The following is a 22,812-nucleotide window of genomic DNA, read 5'->3' as shown; positions in this document are numbered from 1 at the left end:
ATCTGAATATCTTCGAGATTCAACATATTATGCTAATGATTGTGAGGCACTAAAAATACTAATAAATTACATGTAAATGGAATCAAGGAAAAATGTGTTCTAAATGATTTGAAATATTTTGATATATTTGAATGTAAAACGGGAGATATCATGCATGATGTTTTAGAAGGTGTTGCCCAATTTGAGTTAAAGTTATTTTTGAATCAGATAATTTTTTAAAAATTAATGTTTAGAGGAGCTAAATAGGAGAGTTGCTGCTTTTAATTATGGTTCTATTGATAACTGCAACAAACCAAGTCCAATTTTCCTTGATAAGCAAGGTGTTTTAATTGGACAGAATGCTACTCAAACATGGTGCCTCATCCGTTATCTACCACTTAAGATAAGTAATGTAATATACAATAAAAAAGTTGAAGAAAAATGGGAAGTTATAGTGAATTATGAAAATTATGAACATAGTTTTTGCTCCAAAAATCAACTTAGGAATGATAGCTGAACTGAAAGCCCTGATTGAAGACCACCATACTCTTTTACAAAGTGAGTACGAACCCGAGTCAAAATTAAAAAAATGATTTGAGCCTATTGAGCTTCCTTTCTTTTGTTGTTAGGTTTGCATGGAAATTTAAAACTGTATTTTCACCCTCATCGGCCTAAAAATAGGCTGTTGAGGTCGAAATCACAGTTTAAAACTGTATTTTGAGCCTAAAGAGCCTACCTCGAGGGTCTGTAGGTTGTTTCCATCTTTTTATTTTTTAGAACATATAATATTTTTATGATAGCAAAAATTTTATAATTAAAAAACTGGACTTAGAAAATTTTTAACTTTTATCGTTGCAAAAAATTTTTCAAGTGTAGAGTTGAAATAAAAATTATGACTATTGTAATTAATGTTGCAACAATTGATCAATAATCCATAAAATATACGGACAGTAATAAGCAATAACATCTCAACTTAAACTTTTTCTAATGTTTATCGTTAGCATATTCGGGTTTATATATGGGGCATTTCATGCCAAATCGACCACTCTTGACCTCGACGATTTTCGATTTCCTGAAATTTTTGTATCTTTCTCTACCCTACTGAAAACAATTTTAAAAATTTTTTCAAATTTTTTTACCCAACCAAAAAAAAGTTACGAGTTATTTAAAGAAAAATATGTTTTTTTTTTTTTGTTAAATAACCATAACTTTTTTGAAAATTGACTTATTGGGATTTTTTCTTTTTTTAATTTTTGTTTTAAAATGTACTTTTTAGAAAAAAAAATCAAAATAATAATTTGGATTCATATTCTACGTTTTTTTTTTAACTTTTGGAAAAAACGAAAATTTGGGGATGATGCTCATTTTTGATTTCCGATTTATTTTTTTTATAAAAAACCAGTATTTTTTGCGAATTTCCTAAAATTTTCAGTGGCATTTTTTTTCTTTCTATTTAGAAAACTTCAAAATCCGAGAAAAAAAAATTTTAAATGACAATCATCGATAAGATTGGATTATTTTTTTTTTCAAAACTATAGTCTTAGTGAGAAAATACTCAAATTCTCCTGAACTTAGGATATGTAAATTATTTAAACGTGTAAAAAAATGAAATCACATTTCATTCAAGTCTACTGTTTATAAATCATTCAACAAAAATATTTTTTGCTGTGTAAATGAAAATAATTTCAAACAAATTTTGTTTGAAATTAATTGCCTCAAAATTTTTGAAAGTTCATGCGTTGCTCCAAAATGGATCAAACAACAATTTCATTTTTTTGTTGTTGCATGTAGTTTTGGAAAAAAAATACAAAAAAAAATTGAATGCTTTTTTTAATTTTTGATCTAACTTCATTGAAAAATAATAATCAAATCCTTTCGATGATTGTTATTTTTTATTTTATTTTTTATTTTTTTTTCTCGGATTTTGAAGTTTTCTAAATCTGCTGAAAAATTTTTAGTGCTATAACGAAAAACAAACATTTAAAAAAAAATTTTTTTTTTTCATTTCTAAAAAAAAATAGTAAGAAAAAAAATGCCACTCTTAAAATTTCAGGAAATTCGCAGAAAATGCTGAAATATTTTATAAAAAAAAATCGAAAATCAAAAATGGCATTTATCCCGAAATTTTCGTTTTTTTTCTGAAAGTTTCAAAAAAAACGTTGAATATTGATCCAAATTATTATTTTTATTTTTTTTCTAAAAAGTACATTTAAAAACAAAAATTTTCAAAAAAAAAATCCCAATAAGTCAATTTTCAAAAAAGTTATGGTTATTTAACAAAAAAAAAAAAAAAAAAACATATTTTTCTTTAAATAACTTGTAACTTTTTTTTGGTTGGGTAAGAAAATTTGAAAAAATTTTGAAAATTATTTTCAATAGGGTAGAGAAAGATACAAAAATTTCAGAAAAATCGTCACCATATAAATTTAGTTTTTGAGAATGATGAGATGTAAATCAACTCATCGGTCGTACGGTGTAGGGGTTAATTATCGGTCTGGCAAGCGCGCGGCTCGGGTTCAAATCTCGGTTAGAACGGATTTTCATGTTATTTCTATAATTAGCGAATGTTAGGTTTAAATTACGAGTCACACAGTCTAAATTTGCGATAGCTCTACAATATAAATAAAATATAGATATGACATAAGCAAAATCCTTTTTTTATCATTTTTTTATCAAATGGCATGCGCCGGACATAGCATGCCGCTAACAGCAGCCATTTTTATCTGAATCCATTCCCCTTTCCTTTCTTTCCCCTCGCCTACATCGTATTAACCAATAAGGATCTTTTTTACGGTAGAGATATAGGCTCAGTAGGCTCAATTTATGGTTCTAAAACGGTGATTTCAGCCTAACTTTGGTAAAAGCGGACAAATATACCACTTGTAGGCTGAAATTACGGTTCTGATATACGCGTCATCATAGTCGAAAAAATCTAAAACCATAATTTCAGCCTATAACTCCTCGAGTAGGTTGTGGAGGCTCAAAATATGTTTTTAATTTTGACTCGAGAAGTGAATTTGTTACCAAAGCATCACTTCATGACACATTATCCATCTATCATACTCCAAATGGGACCAATTAGGCATCTCTGGTGTATGTGCTTCGAAAGTCAGCATTTTTATATGAAATATGAGATTAAAAAATCACGGAACTATAAAAATGTAGCTAAAACTTGTGCAGACAAATTCCAACGTAAATCTTACTATCATTGGAAAGTCTGCAACAAGAATGTAAATATTCAAGTTGTTACAGGTCCAGGAAAATCTAAAAAATACAATGACATAATAAAAAATTTATCTAATTATACGGTGGATCCTATGTTAGAGTCGATTGATAAAAATGAGAATGTTTATTGTGTTAAATACTTGACGTATGGTCATAAATATAAAATTAAATATTTTATTACGATAAAGGACGAAAATGAGCTACCAGTTTTTGCTCAGATTCGTTCTTTATTTGTTTACAATGAAATTCCATTTGCTGTTTGTGTGCTTTGGGAGACCGTTGATTTTGAAGATGTATTCAATGCTTATTCAATCAAACAAAATAACATAGAATCCATTGTTATAATAAATTTATCAACGCTAAACCATGAAGAACCTTATGAAGTCCACACGAGTATCAGTGGTAAAGGTTTATTTATAGTTTGTAAATATGTAATGATTGTTTAATAATAAATAATTATATTAATTAATATTAAATAATTATATTAATTAATATTAAATAATTATAAAAACCACTATAGTGTTTATAATAGTTATTAAATTTGAAAAGTTATAAATAATAACACGGAATAGTGTAAAACAGTAAATTACACCGTGTTAAATTTACACGAGTGAAAAATTTCACACGGAGGAAATTTTACACCGACATTTCACACTTACACGACGGTGTAAAACTCTCCGAGTCCAACTTTACACCGAAATTTTTTACAGTGCAGATAAAAAATTTTTTTTTACTTTAATTTAAGAATAAATTTAAAAAAAAAAAAAAGTTATGCAATTAAATTAATAAAAGTTTCATGGATTAATAAAAAGTTTTTTTTAGTACTAGAGAAAATTTTTAAAAACGAAAATGTTTTTGGCTTTAAACCTCTTTTTTTCTATTCACTAACCAAATGACATATGACAATTCACACGCGTGTCTAATTCTTCCAAACCAGTTGAAATAATTTTTGAAACTAAATTTTAAAAAATTAAAAATTCTTAAGTGACATATCGTAGAATCTATCTGCGTCAATAATCAATGTGCTTGCACTTTTAAATTATAATTTTTTCTACACTCCAATGTAATTCGTGTTCCGCCCACGTAGTAAAGAAATCATGCGTATCACCCCTTCAGAAAACGTACGACCTTCCCGGACCACTAAATCACTGGGTCAGAGTATAGTTTTATTTCCTTTTTTCCGTTTTTTATTCTCTTTTCCCTCTATTCTGTTTCTCTATACATATATATGTATATATAAACCTACAAACAACAACATTCTCCCTTTATCACGTTCTTTTTTGTATTACTGTACGTATAAAAATTGCTTGAGGGATGATAAGACGTCTAAATCCAAATACAAATAGGTATACAGACCAGACCAAACCCAATATAGTGGACGTACAATCATATGCATTACGACATTCTATGTGCATTTCATCTGTACATCTACATTATATTATTATACTTAATGTGTGACCCCTCTTTGACAAAGGTGAGACAAGTAACATAAAAATCGTTTAGGGATTATCATAAACTTACCGATCATCTGAGATTATATTCCATCATGTGTTGATACAAGTGAATACAAAGAGATTAGAAACAAATATTATAATGAATGATTTATTTCGAAATTCCCTTACTTCGTTACTTGCATAAAGGATCATTTTTTATTGCTTTTTACAGTAAGTAAAATAATAAAATTTCTTAATATTTTTTAAAAATATTTCTTTTTTATATGAAAAAAAAAATTTTTTTATTAATTTACAGTAAAAAAGGCATGATTGAAAAAAGTTGAATCTTAAAAAAAAATCAATGGTGTCCGTTGATATTTTTTGAATAAAGAGAATGTATATTGAGGGGATAAAAATCTTCTATAATTCAGGGGTGCGGTTTCCGAATTTTATGCTTTATTTCTCATCGCTAACCCCGAATAATCTGATAGGCAGTAATTTTAGTTAGTTCAGAGAATAACGGTTGAAAATCAAGGTATGAATTCAACGAAGGGATAACTATTGATAATCAATGCTAATAAAAATAATGTTATATGAAAAATCATAAAATAAATTATTAATGATACAAATAGTTTGCGAAAGTATTTCATTGAATTAAATAACTCAAATAATTCTACTATATATGTAATATTAAGTACAATTACAGAGTTTATTGTCTGGAAAAACTTCATCGCGAACGTTCAACTTACAACTACTCTGATAAAACATATAATCTTCATTCTTGACTCATCTTAACTTTCCTTTATCATTTTCATAATATGGCAATAATTAAAATCAGGCCTTAACAGAAAGATAAAATTTTCTAATTATAAAAAAAACACGTTTTTAAGATTATAGTAATTTTTTTTTGCATATGTTTTTCAATGTGAAAAATTATCACTCATAAGAAATGAGCAAACGAAAATGAAGTGATATAGTCACGAAGTGGCCTTTTTAATTGTTAACTTCCTGTATATAGAATAAAAGCTCAGCATAATTTTTATTCTTTTTAGGTGTCGTCTTATTTCTTATTATTATTGTATTTTTTCCATGATGACACATCTTTGACCTGATGCCTTCTTAGTGTCTTCAATAAAGCTGATTCCATATTTCTCACATTGCGCCTTCTTTAGATTATAAACGTCTAATGTAACATCATAAATGATGATTTTGAATTTACTATTGTTATAGAAATTAAATTTTTGTACAATTACATTTTTACAGGAATTAATAATTAAGGTAAAATCTAAATTTACTTATGAAAATTTGATTTTACAAAAATTATTAATCACACAATATATTCTTTAGTCCCTGTTTAGATCGATATTAAATATATTTATCTTATATTATGATTTCTACTGCGTAACATTTTATATCATGTGACGACAATCACAACTCATACACATACACAGTAGAAAGAGTCCATGGAAAATTTACCGCTTTGCATAGTGGCGTAACGCTTTGAACAAAAAGAAAAACGTTTTGAAATAGAAAAAATTTGATTAAAAAAAAAAAAAGAGTATTCAATAAAATCTTTTTTTTTTTTTTTTTAAGGATTTTTCTTTCAGTATCTTACTTTTACTGAAGTAATAATAGTAAAATTTTAGCAAATCAGCTTCGAAGTTTTTACAAACATTTTTTAATGATATTGTGTTATATTTAATAAATTTTATAGTTCATTGCTAAAGCAGCACTTGAAAAAATGTCAATAAAGTATACGAAACATTACAACTAATAATTTATCTTGACTAAGCCAACTGATCTCTCTTCCTCGGACCCAGTTTATATATTTTCGTGTATTATAAATAATTTATAAAAAATTGAATATTCCATTTAATACTTTTAAACGCTCAAACTTTAAAGTTTTTAATTACATATTCAGAGTACAAAAGCTATACTATCACTATAAATTAATATTCTTGTTTTTCTTCTTTTATGTTTATTCTTACGTTTATAGATGCCACAATTTACATCTCATATTACGAAACGCTTGAAATATCTCATTTCTTTCGAATAAAAGAATATAACTTTAATTATAAACTGAGATGGTCACTTTTGTATATAATATACACTATTATTAATTATATATACTATTGAAATGATTTTCATAAAAAGAAGAAAATTTATGAGATGTAGAATAGAAAGCTTGAAATTAATTTTTTGTGTTACTCATAAATTCATAAATATGCTACTCATAAATTCATAAGTTTAAATTTGAAAATTAATTTGTATACATATCTTTTTCAATAAAAAAAATAACAAAAGATTGATATTCAAATAATTCTTAGATATTGATTACCATTAAAACGTTAAAACTCAATGAGATATTTTTAAAATTACTGAATCAAATACATAAGAATAGATGATTTTACCGGACTTGTCTGTAATTTATCTGCTTAGGTTGATGTATAGAATCATCATGAAATAATTCTGACGTATATGTATTAATTTTCATAAGCATAAGGAATAAGTATGGAGATTATGCTCAACTATGTACTTATTGCTATACCGTTGTCGTGTAGTATAAAAGTAACATTTTCTATCGTGAAAGTATTTTTGACATCGGCACATGCGGTGAAATAATCCTATGATTCAGACAACACCGAGATAAGGGATTTTAAATCACCCCAACTCTTTTTGTACTTCAAAGCTTTTAATCTTGACTTTACACATTATTCTTTTCAATTTTATTAATTTATATACTGTATCAATAGCAAAATTCAGATTTGTACAATATTAGTCATACTCAGAAAAATTGCTTGAGGATAGTTTTTATTTTGTTTGTAACAATAAAAAAATACAAATTGATATGTCGAGAGTAAAGCACAATCTTAACAGCTTCGTGTTATGAGGTGTGCAAAAAATTACAATAAATATAGTTCATTTATGTACTAATTTTCTTGATTTACTAGATAATTAATTTAAAATACAATATCCGTATAGCACATTACTTAATGAACTGCCTTGAATTGATTAATATCCATATATAATGTGCTTCATTACATGACATTTCCTGTACTTCAATATCTTGACGTGAATTCAAAATCAATGAGAAATTCTTTTAATTGATAATGAACATGAGTAATCAATGAAAAGTAATTATTATAATAATACGATATTAATGTATGAAGAGTAATAGCTACGCGGTAATAACCAATGTATGAGAATTGAATTGATCAATAACTAAAATGCTTTAAGTTAGTTGTCATATTTAAGAGTATCCACAGGGGGTCTCGTGTTTAATATTTCTTTATTTATGCTCTTATTTTTATTTCTTTTTATTGTTAGACTATCGGGGGTTTTAAATCGAGAGTCCACTAAAAGAGGCGTGAATGCTCTCTTTGTTATAATGCAAATGTCAAAACGATACTGGGTGCATTATGTCGAATTTCTAACAATAAGTTGATGCTCATAATAATAGTAAATGAGAAGAGAAATATGGTTATGCAAATATAATATCGTTGAGTGGACTCTTTTACTTTTATAATATATGTGTTGAGTATATGTGTCTATATATTCCTATTCCCGTTCAGACATAGACACGCACGTAGTTTAGTATGAGTTTCAGCATCTATAATCGTCATATGGGATACTATATATTTGAGAATGCATGTTTTTACTCGTTATATGAACTCGTAGTTTTACGATGCGCACCATATGTATGAATATATATCACGTCGTTGTCAACCCCTCGAGACCGATCCCCCGAAATTACCAAGCCTCTGTTTATTATTTTTTCTTACCTCTTCTCTTTATGGCTGTCCCTTTATCACCACCGACTTTTTTTATTCCTTTCAATATTTTTACCCAATAATAATAGCATCGTGGTTTACATTATAAATTAAGTATCGGTGTTATAGATCTGTGATTATTGGGTGATTCAATTTTTTTCACCCTTTTCTTTTCATAGTAAATACTGTTTAATACAAGCTACTATAATTGCGGTATAGTTTTTTTTTTTTTTTTTTTTTAAATATTATTTCGAATAAATGATCATAATTTTTTTTCTTCAGAAAATCAATCATTGAATTTGAAATAACATAAAATATTAATAAATTAAACAATAAAATATTTTACCTCAAGTATATTAACAAAATTTCCTATTGCATGGAATTAAATTGTAAAATTTTTTGATTAAAAAATTTCCACAACTTACAAACCGCTTTTATTACGAAACACTCGGTTTTGAATGATTAATTTTCTACAAAGTCATTTTTATTACACATCAACTGACAATTCACACATGCACATAAACTCGCAAAGTATTTGCACATCCATCTGTTCAATTTTTTTCATCCGTTCTCCTATTTTCCTCTTGCACTCGTGTGTTATCCCTCTCAATTAAAAAGAGAGATAGAAAATAAAATAAAGAAGAGATTTAAATCCATTAACTGGGGTGAAACGATATTACGATTGAGTGAGCAATAACGAAAAAATTCACTGAAATATAGAATTTCATTTGGGTAGAATGACGATAAGAATAAACAAATTAAATCAATTAAAAATAAACAAAACACGAAAGTGTAATTATTATTATTATGAGTTTTACTTGTATACCGTTTTCTGGTTTTTACAAGGCTAATTGTCTCAGCATCTCCGCATATAGTCTTTTTTCAACTCTTTATTATCAACATATGCTCCGCTCTATATTATCAACACAATCTTTCAACTCTTTTATTATCAACATATTCTCCACTCTTTTTATAATCAACATGTTCTCCACTTTTTATTATCAACATGTTCTCCGCTTTTATAATCAACATATCATTTTCGCACATAACTCTATTCTCAATGCGGCTGTGGACCGACTTGTGCTTTCTGTACTGTATTTACCCTATTCCTCACCCCCTTCTATCGGTTGTTGGAATAGTGGCGATGGGGAAACCACAGAGAAAACCCATGCCAGTACAGTCGGCTACCGGAGCGATCTCCGACGGTTGGTGTTGGAACTATTCGAACAACCATCGGGGCTCGAACCCTCGCCTCACGACATGATACACGAACGAACTAACGGGATAATGACTTAGTCCGCTCGGCCATCATGCTGCTACACAAAAGTGTAATTAATAAATGATTAAATAAATTATTTAGAACTTCTCTATTCGGCGTACGCTTGTCTATATAACTTATTATGTAATAAAAATATTAACAATCTATCTATAATCTATTTTTTTAATCAAGTACATTTCTCTTGCTAATGAATTTTGACGCCGGCTCTTAAATCAAAATAATATTTTTTTTAATAGAAATATTCATGAATTTTTTCGAAAACAAGAAAATATTTCGTACGAGTTCAGAATTCTTAAATGGATCATTTTTTTACTCTTTACCAAAGAATTCTAAATTTATTGATTCAAAAATTAAATTCTTGAATTAAAAGAGTTAAATATTTTTTAAACAAGAATGCATGATATTAGAAAAAAAATTTTTATTTAGGTAAAATAAATTTCTTTTTAGTGACTTCTGTTTTAATAATGAAATTTTAATGATTATTGTTTTATATACTCTAACCGTTCCGTAAGTTTCTGTTCCGTAAGCTTTATAACATTATTCTATGCTGTTTATTTAGCTAAATCAATTAAACTGCCGCGCCTATAATAATAATGATCGTGATGCAGGCATATGCGTGAAACGCGTAACATGATCCTGTGGGAATGTGCCTCGCGAATGTGTTAAGATCACTTAAAATAATGACATGGTTTTTACAACTTATTCCGACAAAATATCTACATGGCTGTAAAAATAATGAAAATTATTTTACAAAATAAAATAATATCTTTTAAGATGGTCACCTATTAGCAATACTATAAGTTCAAAAAATTTATAGAATTTTATGAGTTGTTAATGTTCCTTAAAGAAAAATTTAAAAAATAACATATAGCGTGCGAAATAAATTGTATTAAAAAAAAGTCGACGTTTTTTTTTTTTTTAATACTCTCAAAATATTTTTCAGAATGTCAAAAAAATGATGCTGTGAAAATTCAGCCCTTAATTTTAATGTTAAGCGCAGCCTTATCGCGACTTCACATTTCCCATTTGATCAACATGGAAACATTATTTTTAAAATTCTGAGGGTATCTAAATTATAAATTGTAACGGTAGTTTTGTCCAGAACCTTGTTTTAAATACTTCTTGAGCTGATATTATATTTTAAGATATGCACCAATCATTTAATAGATTTGAAAACTTCATTAAATCGTTTTTAATTATGATGATCATGACCAAAACTAGCTTAATCGGCTTAATATTAGTAAAAGAATGACTCGAAAGAAAAATTGTGGTTACAATAATAGGTTATTTAAATATATACAAACAACCTTTTAAGGCAGCCACCCGGTATTTTTGGAGCACATAACGTGTCTATGTTTTGAAAATTGTGTGTGAAACCTGACCGATCCATCATCGTATTTTTCTTTTTCGTCAATTTGGACTTCTAGAGAAGAAAATTTAAATGACATTAAATGATTAAAATATTAAAGTATAATTATGATAACTTGAAGCTATATGGTTTTAAGAGACACAAAAAACATTAATATAAATGTATAAATACTTTTGTATAGATGTATATACATCAAAAAGTTAATAATGACTCATTGAATAGAAATAATATCAGTTTTTTAAATTATGAATGACAAAGATATTTTTATGCTATGGTCAAACCTCTGAATATAATGCCCTCCTACTTTTTTGAATAATCTAATTTTTATGTACACGGATGACTAAGATACTTATCATTGGACATTATAAATACTATATTAATTTAATAGTATTTTTTCAGTATTAAGCAAACGAGTATTAATGAGTTTACATTTCACCGCCTACCCTAAACTGACGTTTACTGTGTATAAAATACATGGAACGTGCGAACACTTATATACATTTTTAGATTAAACACATATAGGGTTGTTGATTAGAAAAAATACAGCTGCCGCCAGATGTATAACTTAAACGAAAAATCTTCTATGTATGGGAGTGTCCAGGTTTATATATAAGTATGAAACGCAACTTACCAAGGTTTTCCTGCTTCTTTTCCAATTCTTCAAGCTATTATATATGTTATTTTCGGAAGCTGGGAAAGCTGTTATGTTGAAGACGCTTTCGCATCTGTCAGATGCTTCTATAGATCTCGCGTACTGCAACATATTTTACAAAATCGTGATGAAAGAGAAGAAAAACTGTCTTGTAGAATATGCCTAAGTGTATTGTATATTTTTATTTGGTTTCAACTTTATAATATTTTTGAACCATTAATTTATTATTATAATCTCTCTAGAATATGTATAAAAAAGGTAAATTTTTAAAATGTTACAGGAGACAGCAGCTGGACCAATCTGTTTATTCTGGAACTGATACAAGAAAGTCGGCAGTAGGTGATCGTCATGATTGCAGAGAAAACTCTGATAAGGTAAATTAATTACTTATCTGCTAATTTTCTTAACTTTTTCAAATAACTTTCAGAGTATTTTTACTCTATTGATTTTAGTTGAAAAACTCAGAATAATTTTATCTTGGCTAAAAATATTTCTAAGCAATCAGCTGGGTCATTCAGAACTTTCTATAGGTGGGGGTTATTCATTTGTTCCAAAAAATTCCAAATGTTGAAAAAAAAATTTTTAACCTTAAATTTCTAAGAATTGTAGCAAGACAAACGATAAACTGAACTAACGATACAAATTAAGACTACATATATATGGCAAAATTAAAGACGAAAAATAAGGTTTAGTAATCAGAGCAAAAGACATATCATTTATAATCATAACTATGTTTTAAACAAAATAAGTTAAATAATCGATTAACACACATCATTACATTATAATCGTATGTGATAAATATTAGTTGATATGATTGCTAGTAAAAAAGGGGACCATTCATCTGTATCCAATGTGGAAGGTCAATGATTTCAATAATAAAATGTAAATTATTTTTCGGAGAAACCCTGCGCTGATTGTTTCAAAATTTTCTGAAAGTGTTCCTATTATAGAAACAGATAATTTCACTAAAAAACTTTTACTCTTCATAATATTAAGTTATTTTGAACATTTTTATGATAGATTTTGACATTTTACGTTGATAAATCCTGAAAATTATTTAGACAAAATATGACTTTTTAGCAATGAATACGTTTCTTAAATTTTCATGATTTTGTTGAATTGTTTCAAAAAAAAAAATTATTATTTTTTTTTTTCAAATCTTACATCGTAAAATCCGAACATTGTTTTGATTTTTGAGAAAATTAAGAAATTAAACTTATTGAATGTTTTTATCAAATATTCTACTTTGTCTAATTCGGCTTTCTCAGAAAACCTATTCATGATTTTGATAGGGCTTAAATTTTCAGTGAATTTTTTTTTATACTGAGGAAACTTCCATAAAATTAAAATACAATCGGCGGAAGTTTATCTGTAAAAATAATTTAGTTTGGTGGAATAACCCATATGATTAAAATTAATTTCGAGCGTTTGATAATAAAAAATTTCGTTATTCTTATTTTATCACATTGTTTTAGTCACCATTCATAATTTATTTTCGTAGTAAATACAGCAAACGAACATCGATTTTATCAATAACAGATGTCATGCTAATTACGAGGATAAATGAGTCTTCCAATCTGTCGATATAACTCAAACCATCAATTCAATTTATAAAAAATAAAAAATAGTAAACTAAAATTCTAAAAATTCTTTACATTTTTTGGCAAATTTTTAAAAAATTTAGTTTCATAAAAGTTTATGAGAAAAGTAAATAGAAATGAAAAAAATTTTACAGTCATAAATTTAAAAAGGAAAAGAAATGTTTTGACCAGCATTCAAACTTGGAAAATCTATTCAATATTTTATTTTTTATTCTAAAAAAAGAAATTTCTATAGATAAACCTGAAATCTTTTTCCGTTTTTCTTAAATAATAGATAATGCGTCACTTTATACCTGAGACGCAATAGAAAAATGGTTTTTCTTTATTCAAATATTTTATTCAAATTTTATTGTGATTTTGCAGAACACGACACAAGACCTGTTCGAATTGCTGGAGAGGGTACAGAGCTCAAGACTTGATGACCAACGTTGTGTATTGCCACCGTATTTTACCCAGGTATGTTTCAATATCTATAGTTTTATACAATTTTTACCGCCATCATCCATTAATTATTTATAACTTTGAGTTTTTTTTTTTCGATTTTAAAAAATTATTGGAATGAATATTTTTATATTTAATAAGTATATAATTGGTGAATAGCAATTAGTACACAGGAGAAGAAATTGTAATGGAAAAAAAGTCATATTCAATTTTCACCATTTTACTACTAAATATAGCTACACGGAAAATAAATTGTGGTAGTGGCAACAACAACTGTAGTTCCATTTACCGCAGGCTGTAGTATAACCTAAGACAACTCCAAACTGTGGGTAGATTTACTCCAATATTGTAGTTAACAGCCGAGACCAGTGATTGCAGTTTCAATCGGCTTAGCGAAACGAATGGAAATTTTGAAAAAACGTTTTTAGAGATAATAGATAATTTAATAAACTATTTCACCACAAAGCGTTTTTTTCAAAAATTTCATTCGTTTTGTGAAACCAATCGAAACTGCAATTGCTCTGCTGTTGGCAGTGCGACAGAGATAGTTCCGCTGAACTCTGTGAGAGCAAAGCGATAAAAAGATGGTCTCGCCTGTTAAGCGTTAACTGTAGTAAAAAGTAAGATATGCTACAGCATGCGGTATTTGTAACTCTAATTGTAGTTTAATTTACTTAATATGCGGTTAACCAATTGCATAAAAATAAACGGTATATAACCTAAAATTTTTATAGTTTATAATTAAAAATTACTTACTGAGTTATTTATATATAGTAAATATGGTAATTATTTACAAGTGGGGTTCATCCATGCTGGGCCATAATATTTTTTTTTTTTTTTTTAGATCAAATTGATCATTTTTTATTTAATTGTTCGTTTTTTTTGTATTTTTCAAAAAAAAAAAAAAATATATTAAAAACATCAAAAAAGATAAAATAGAAACTCTATCCAAAAAAATGAGAGCCAATTTTTTTTCCAACTTTTGATGGCAAAAAAGCTGTCGAAATCTTTATTTTTTTCTCTCACGACATTTTTTATCATATATACGTCGTAAAAACAAACAGAATAAAAAAAAATTAAATAATGTTAATGCTTCACCTAGATATGGCCAAAAATAGGGTGGACCTTACTTGTACATAATTACCCTAAATATATTTGGGTTTTAAAAAAGTATGAATTTAAAAAAAAATGTCTGTATTTTTTTTTTTAATTTTTTATTTTTATTAAAATAGAAGGATTTATTTGTATTAAAAAATATTTGTTAATAATTAAGAAATCATTTATTAGAGACCAGTTTTTAGTATTAAACAAATATTTCTTAGTATTTAAAATAATTTGTTTGTATTTAATAAATCTAATATTAATTTATTAAATATTAATAAATCTTTTTAAATACTAATAAATATTTGTTAAAGACTAAAAAGTGATCTCTAATAAATGATTTGTTAAATATTAACAAATATTTTTAACTATAAACAAATCCTTCTATCAGTGTGACGTTTAGTATTTTATTTACAGATTTATGAGACACTATAATAAACGAGTATACTAACAAGAGACTAACCCCAAATTGGCGAAATAGCGGGAACGGTTCCTTCTGCAGTACTTTCAACTCCCATGTGGAGTATTTGTTATTGTAGTGCACAGTAAAAAATTTTGCGTCATTGCGTCAAAAAATTTTGTGTTAAATATTTAACACTTTTATGTGTAAATTTAACATTAATTGTGTTAAATTAACACAGAAAAATGTTAAATTAACACAAAAAAATGTAAAATATTTAACATAAAAATTTTTAACACAAAATTTTTTGACGCAATGACGCAAAATTTTTTACTGTGTGTGCAGTAGAATTTACCGCAAGATTGGAGTAAATTCAACTTTTTGACTTAGTAAAATTTGACGCATATTGAGTAACTGTTATCACTTATATGATATTTGTAACTACAGAAACATTTACCGCAATCTTGTAGTAAATGATACTGCACATTATTTTCCGTCTATATGTCATTAACAAATACATGATGACTCTATTCATAGATTCGACCGGCACAGCATCCATTGTGTAGAAGTAATACCTGTAAGAATATATAATTCAAAAGAAAGTATTAAATTTTAAAGTTTGCCAGTCTCTATATATCTACTTTTAAAAGTTAATATTGAGTCAACAAATTGAAAGGCTTAAAAACTAATAAAAATGTATATTACAAAATATTCCTAAGTTTATTAAGATGTGAATGGCAGACTCTCAATTAAAATTTTATAAGAAAATTAAAAAATCAAATTTGTTTTAATCAATAATACAGTTATACGGATGTAAAAATTAATTATTTTTAAAACCATTGACTTATACTGACATTTTTTTTACTGACATATTAACGTCATTTTTCTGAACTATTGTAAACATAATTGACCTTTAATATATAGAGGTTGTCTCGAATCCAACAAACCATTAATAATATTCGGAGACGTCAGATAGAGCCAGCTTTATTTTCTATTTTTCTCGTAAACTAATCTCCTTCTGTCTTCGTTATATTAAAGAATCACCACCTTTAGCAGTAAACTTTTGAGTTACTCGAAAATTAAATTAATGATGGCAATTTTTCATAGAAAGCGGTTAGCTTTAACCGAATCAAATTATTTTTTCATGGTCTGTTTTCTGAATTAAATTAACGATTTAGCGATTTTCATTTTCTTTTATTTTTTTTCATCTTTCTTTACATTTCCTTTTGTTGAATACCAATTGTGTGCTTTTCCATTGACATTTTTAATATCAATCTTCAAAATCATCAATCTGTATTAATTATACTTCTATGACTCATCAAAACTTTTCGTACAAGCGCTTTACTTTTTAGAATGTTACTCTTAAGATATTTTCATCGTACAAAAATTTTTACAAGAAATTTTTCAACTACCGGCAGACAAAGTTATAAATTTTTGAAAATTTGAAAAAGTTATTTTTAGTTTGATTTTCAAAAATTATGCTTTTAGCAGAAAATCTGTGTGTGTGTGTGTGTGTGTGTGTGTGTGTGTGTGTGTGTGTGTGTGTGTGTGTGTGTACAAGTACGTGCGTGTATGTGTCTCTCTAGTATTTAAAAGAGTTTTACTTACGTTATTTGGGTTTTCTGAACATTTGAACTTTAAAATCGAAGAGCTGAATAAGTTTCGGAAAATCTAAGAGATCTTCGAGCTTAAAAACAAAGAAAAGTTTTAAGGATGACCTAAAAAGTAAACAAATTTTTTTATCCAATAAACAATTAAAAGTTCCTTAATTAGAAAATTGTCATTCTTGAGATTAATAGAAATGGCACCTTGATAGCCAGCCTCTGGCAACAAGAAGTTGACTGTCAATAGTTGCGATTAACTTAACGTTAAGTTTATGGCAAGTCTTTGCTGAATAACAGTTGTAGACGAGTAAATCTACAGTCGGAATGTGCACGAAAGTTATCATCAGATTTGTAGTTTACTTTCGATTAACTTTACAAAGAGCCAGTTTTTCAATCATTGATTAAAATTTAATTATCATTGTTAATACACTACTCACAAAAATTAAGGGAATAAAAAAAAAACGCAAATTTTTTTTAGATTTTTGACGGGCTGTATTTCAGCGGAAAATGATCGTATCGCAAAAATAAAAAATGGATTTTAAAGCTCTGAGACTCTAGTTTTCAGATCTCGGAGTAATAATTTTTTAGGAATTACGGTTTTAACATGATCCGAAGAAATAGAACGAAAAAAAAAATTTCCAAATTTTTGAATTTTTTTTTTCACTCTATGGGCTCCGAAAAATTTTTTCAGACAAAGTGACCTTAAGGAACAGATAGCCTGTTTATTTAGCTTTAATCACATTTTTTATTTAGCTTGATACGACCATTTGTTGCGGAGATATCCGAGATTAGACGAAAAAGAACGTTTATGTCTTTAACCATCAATATCTCTGCAACCAATAATCGCACAGCAAAAAAAAGGACAGTTTTGCAAACTGGGAGAAATTCCCAATGAAATCCCATAAAAAAATTTCGGGAAAAAAAATCTTATCGGTGTACGGTACCGCTTTAAAAAAAGTTGAAAAAAGTGACTTTTTCACTTATTTTGGTTGATCGACTGTATCTTAACAAATATCGACGGGGAAGCTAGACATTGCAGGAATTTTTACACCTCAATGTACCCCTAAGAACCCTGTAAATTTTCAGATCGATCCATTCAGTAGTTTTTTCGCCCCGAGTAATCAAAATTTTGAAAAAATTAAAGGAATAAGATTTTATCCATTATCGTGCTGCAATTTTCAGAAAAATGAAAAATATATTTTTTTTTTGTTCTGCACTTAATTTGCCTCGGCTCATCAGTAAATTTGAATGAAAAAAAAAAGACAAACAAAAAAATTCGAAAATTAGGATAAAAAAATTTACCTTACCTCGGGGCGAAAAAACTACTGAATGGATCGATCGGAAAATTTACAGGGTTCTTAGAGGTACATTGAGGTGTAAAAATTCCTGCAATGTCTAGCTTCCCCGTCGATATTTGTTAAGATACAGTCGATCAACCGAAATAAGTGAAAAAGTCACTTTTTTTCAACTTTTTTTAAGGCGGTACCGTACACCGATAAGATTTTTTTTTCTAATTTTTTTTTATGGGATTTCATTGGGAATTTCTCCTAGTTTGCAAAACTGTCCTTTTTTTGCTGTGCGATTATTAGTTGCAGAGATATTGATGGTTAAAGACATAAACGTTCTTTTTCGTCTAATCTCGGATATCTCCGCAACAAATGGTCGTATCAAGCTAAATAAAAAATGTAATTAAATCTAAATAAACAGGCTATCTGTTCCTTAAGGTCACTTTGTTTGAAAAAATTTTTCGGAGCTCATAGAGTGAAAAAAAAAATTCAAAAATTTGGAAATTTTTTTTTTCGCTCTATTTCTTCGGATCATGTTAAAACCGTAATTCCTAAAAAAATTTTACTTCGATATCTGAAAACTAGAGTCTCAGAGCTTTAAAATCCATTTTTTATTTTTGCGATACGATCATTTTCCGCTGAAATACAGCCCGTCAAAAATCTAAAAAAAATTTGCGTTTTTTTTTTATTCCCTTAATTTTTGTGAGTAGTGTATTAACAATGATAATTAAATTTTAATCAATGATTGAAACTAACCCTAAAAAACTTGGTTGTAAGTCTTAACGTCGAGTTGCAGAGCAATTTACTGTCAATTTATTAAAAACTCCCCCTTTTTCAGCTCTTTAGCTTTAGATTCCGATTGCAGATTTCTGACAAATTTCAGTTAGCATCAGGGATGAGGGCGCATTTATAAATATATTTAAAGTTTGCCCTGATAGCCACGCTTTAACTAAAAGTAGTTGGATTTCAGCAGTTACAGTTAACTTGACATCAAGTTTGCCGTAAATTTTTACAGTACAACAGTTGTAAACAAATTGAGTAAAATCTACAGCCCCAATTTGAATAAAAGTTAACACCGAACTTTTAGTTAAATTGTACTACAATTTTACTACAACTTGAATAAAATACTTGTACTGCAAGTCTTGACGTCAAATTGCAGTGTAACTTGTAGACAACTTAAGTAAAAACATTTGGTTTGCAACTTTTTTCATCAAGTTGGCTACAAATTTCGGCAGTAGATTAAATAAAAGTTTGAGTTAAGATGCCCTGATAGCCAAGTTGGCCGCAATTTTCTGTCAATCTACTGCCGCAACTTGTCACCAAGTTGGCGGCAACTCTTAGAAATGAACTCGGTTGGTGTCAACTTGTTTACCAAGTTGTCGACAAAAGTTGCTTCTGAAACTTTTTCACACCAGGTTGACGACAAGTTTCTCAAGAAATTTGGCGACATATTGCGGCAGTAGATTGGGCTCTTTTTTCTCAGAAACTTGTCGCCAGCTTGACGCCAACAGTTACAAATTCGAAAGTTGTCGCTAAGTTGGTGGCAACTATCTGACACCAACTTGGTTGGTCTGAAACTCTGGCTATCAGGGTGGTAGATAATACCCTGATAGCCACCTTACCTATAACTTACTGTCAATCTACGTCCGCAATTTGAAGCAAACTTAACGGAAAGAGTTGGCAAAGCGAGCGATTACCTATTAGTTGCCTATTATTTACTCTGCAAATAGACGTCAAAACTTGCTGTACAAGTATTTCCGTCAAATTGTAGTAAAGTTGAAAGGAAATTTAACTACAAGTTTGATTGTTGTTGAGTGAAGAATTACCGCCAACTTGATGTATACATTAACCGTAACTGCTGGAAGTCAACACTTACTGAGAAAGCGCTGGCTATCAGGGTATATTCTCTCTCATGACATTTATCGGTAATATAGGAAAAGTTTATCAGTTACACAACGCATGTCGATAATAACGAAATCTATATGACTGAAAGGGCGATGATCCGTCATTGCAGATTTATGTTTGATTAATCGAGCAAAGGTAAGATAGTACAATTTATAATCTGTAATGAGTTTAAGTCATTGTAAAGTCAACCCTGATAGCCACCTTACATATAACTTACTGTCAATCTACGTCCGCAATTTGAAGCAAACTTGACGGAAAGAGTTGGCAAAGCGAGCGATTACCTATTAGTTACCTATAACTTACTCTGCAAATAGACGTCAAAACTTACTGTACAAGTATTTCCGTTAAATTGTAGTAAAGTTGAAAGGAAATTTAACTACAAGTTTGATTGTTAACTTGTATTCAAGTTGCGGCCGTAGATTTCCGTCAATTTGCTTACAACTGTTGTTGAGTGAAGAATTACCGCCAACTTGATGTATAAATTAACCGTAACTGCTGGAAGTCAACACTTACTGAGAAAGCGCTGGCTATCAGGGAAATAGCACCCGTAAAGTTATTGGACCAATAATTCGTGTAATCTTGATAATACCACATCAAATAACGAGACTTTCTTTACAATTAAAAAAAAAAAAACAAATTATCATCACATCATCAAAAAATGCTACCTCAAAGTTATTGATCTCTTTCTATCATGATTTCAAAAAATTCAAAAAACAACCGTTAATTTGTGTAAAAAATATGCATTAAATTTATATAATCGACCGACTTTAATTAAATAACTTTCCTTTAGTAATTGATAATTGATTCTTATGTATTACAAAAATTATACAATGATCATTGATATTATTTATTAACATTAGAAAACTACAAAAACTCTATAACTACAATATGGGATTTGCAGTAACTAATGGAAATTACTCAGTTATAATGTTGATGATTATCTACTTGATAACTTAACATTGTATGTTACATGAAGCTATGGACTTCATAGACTATTTATTATTCAAATAAATAAGGTTGAAAATATTTGTCATCGAAATGATTCTCGCTTCTAATTAAATCAAATTGTACTTTTCCCGATTAATAGAATCAATCAATGAATTCGTCGTTCGGGATCAAATTTTTTTCAAAAAATAATGACTATTCATAATGATATTTAAAACAATATTTTGCAACGTGTATGAGAAGAGTTGAAAAAATAAAATGATACTATATCAAGGATTGAAACCTTGGGTAAATTTTTGAGCTCAATATTACGTATAACTTCTGACAAAATGGGGTTTCGTTTAATTTTAAGGTGGTTTAGTTAAATTAATTCAATTGATGTTATAAAAAGTTACGCAGGTGAAAAAGAATATATTTTTCGACTAAGGTATAGAGCTTGACAAGATTTTTTCCATTTCAAAGAGTCTTTATTCACCAACCGTAAAGATTGAAGATTTCTATGTATATACACACGTTAGTTGTATCCACAAAGTGATCGCATACTGTGTCCGACTACCATGGGAACTGTGTATGGTTATTACTCTAGCTCTTATGCTTTATTTTAAAAAAATAATGTTTGATATATAATACTTGGTTAATGAGCATAATTTTAATGAATTTTTCAACTATTTATTCTTAACGGATTGTTTTAATTTACTGTTAGATTAGTAGTATTTTGTTTTATTAAATTATTTATTCTGCTATTTAGTGTACTTGTTTCCAATCTTCGAATGGATATCCCTGGTTTATTATTAAAATACAAAAAAAGTTTTTTGGCTGTAAGCTTAATATTTCTCATAATCAATAATTCGTACTTAATCATTTATTTTGCGATAATATTATTGGGTTTTTTTTTAACTAGTGCGACTATTGTTTCAATAAAATGGTATGTCTTAAGATAAGGCGTTTTCTAAAAGCCAAATTTTAATTTCCTTCAATTGACACTCATATCCTCATTTTGAAAAACTTTTAAAGGTATTTTCTCAAAACCATCATTTTTGATATATATAAGTCGTTTCGTCATAAAAAAGCTGATGATTATGTAATTTAACTACGATATATAAAATTATTAAAATCATTATATATTTTGTAATTATAAGCTTACAACAACTTATAAGTAGTAATCATGACGAACTTCGCGACAGATTTCTTATTTTTATTGTTTTCAGTTGGTTTAGTATAACTAAAATACCTAGTAAGTTTAATTTCAAAATAAAAAAAAAAAATTTTACAAGATTTTTTTTCCGCGTACCTGTACTTTATTAAATTGTTGTGATCTCAAGTTGTAAGCAGTATAAGGGTTAACATCAGCAGGAAGTGGAATGGTGCAATAAAAGAACCAGTGGAAAGGTAATGAAGGGATGATAGGAACACAAAGGAACGGAAAGCCGGTGGTGCGTACACCAAAGAGCTACTCGACAACGAAATAAGTCGACCACGAAACGACATCCGCTGGCCTGCTGAAAATAATATTTAAAAGAAATAAAAGATTTTTTAAATTTATATGTTATAAATATATCTACCATCATATTATTCAGTCTATATTCTTTGCTATAATAAAAATTCATTTTGTTGTATGTCTTCAATCATCTTTTCATTATCTATTTTCCAGTATAGAATAAAATTCAATTAATTAATACATAAAAGAACACTTTGAATAAGGCTACAGTAAATTTATACCATTTAAGGATGATGAAAAGTCTTGCAAGTTCTCACGGTAAATAGGAAGGAAAAATGTGTGATTATACTTTATCATATTTAACTACATAATATAAGATAAAAA

At 28.1% G+C, this 22,812-nt stretch overlaps 1 protein-coding gene across 4 annotated transcripts in view; it reads left to right on the top strand.

Moving 5' to 3' along the window:
* LOC123272575 (rap1 GTPase-activating protein 1-like) overlaps nt 1-22,812 on the top strand; it is a 211,631-nt gene that overhangs the window by 122,531 nt on the left and 66,288 nt on the right. For all 4 annotated transcript variants that reach the window (XM_044739463.1, XM_044739467.1, XM_044739466.1 and 1 more), the window contains 2 exons: nt 11,988-12,081; nt 13,672-13,764. In XM_044739463.1, coding sequence (XP_044595398.1) covers nt 11,988-12,081; nt 13,672-13,764 — 187 coding nt within the window. The remainder of the gene's footprint in view (nt 1-11,987; nt 12,082-13,671; nt 13,765-22,812) is intronic.

Source organism: Cotesia glomerata, linkage group LG10 (assembly GCF_020080835.1).
Source record: "Cotesia glomerata isolate CgM1 linkage group LG10, MPM_Cglom_v2.3, whole genome shotgun sequence".
NCBI classification, from domain to species: domain Eukaryota; kingdom Metazoa; phylum Arthropoda; class Insecta; order Hymenoptera; family Braconidae; genus Cotesia; species Cotesia glomerata.
The sequence above is the reverse complement of the archived record's forward strand: the minus strand, read 5'-3'. Positions and strand labels throughout refer to the sequence as shown.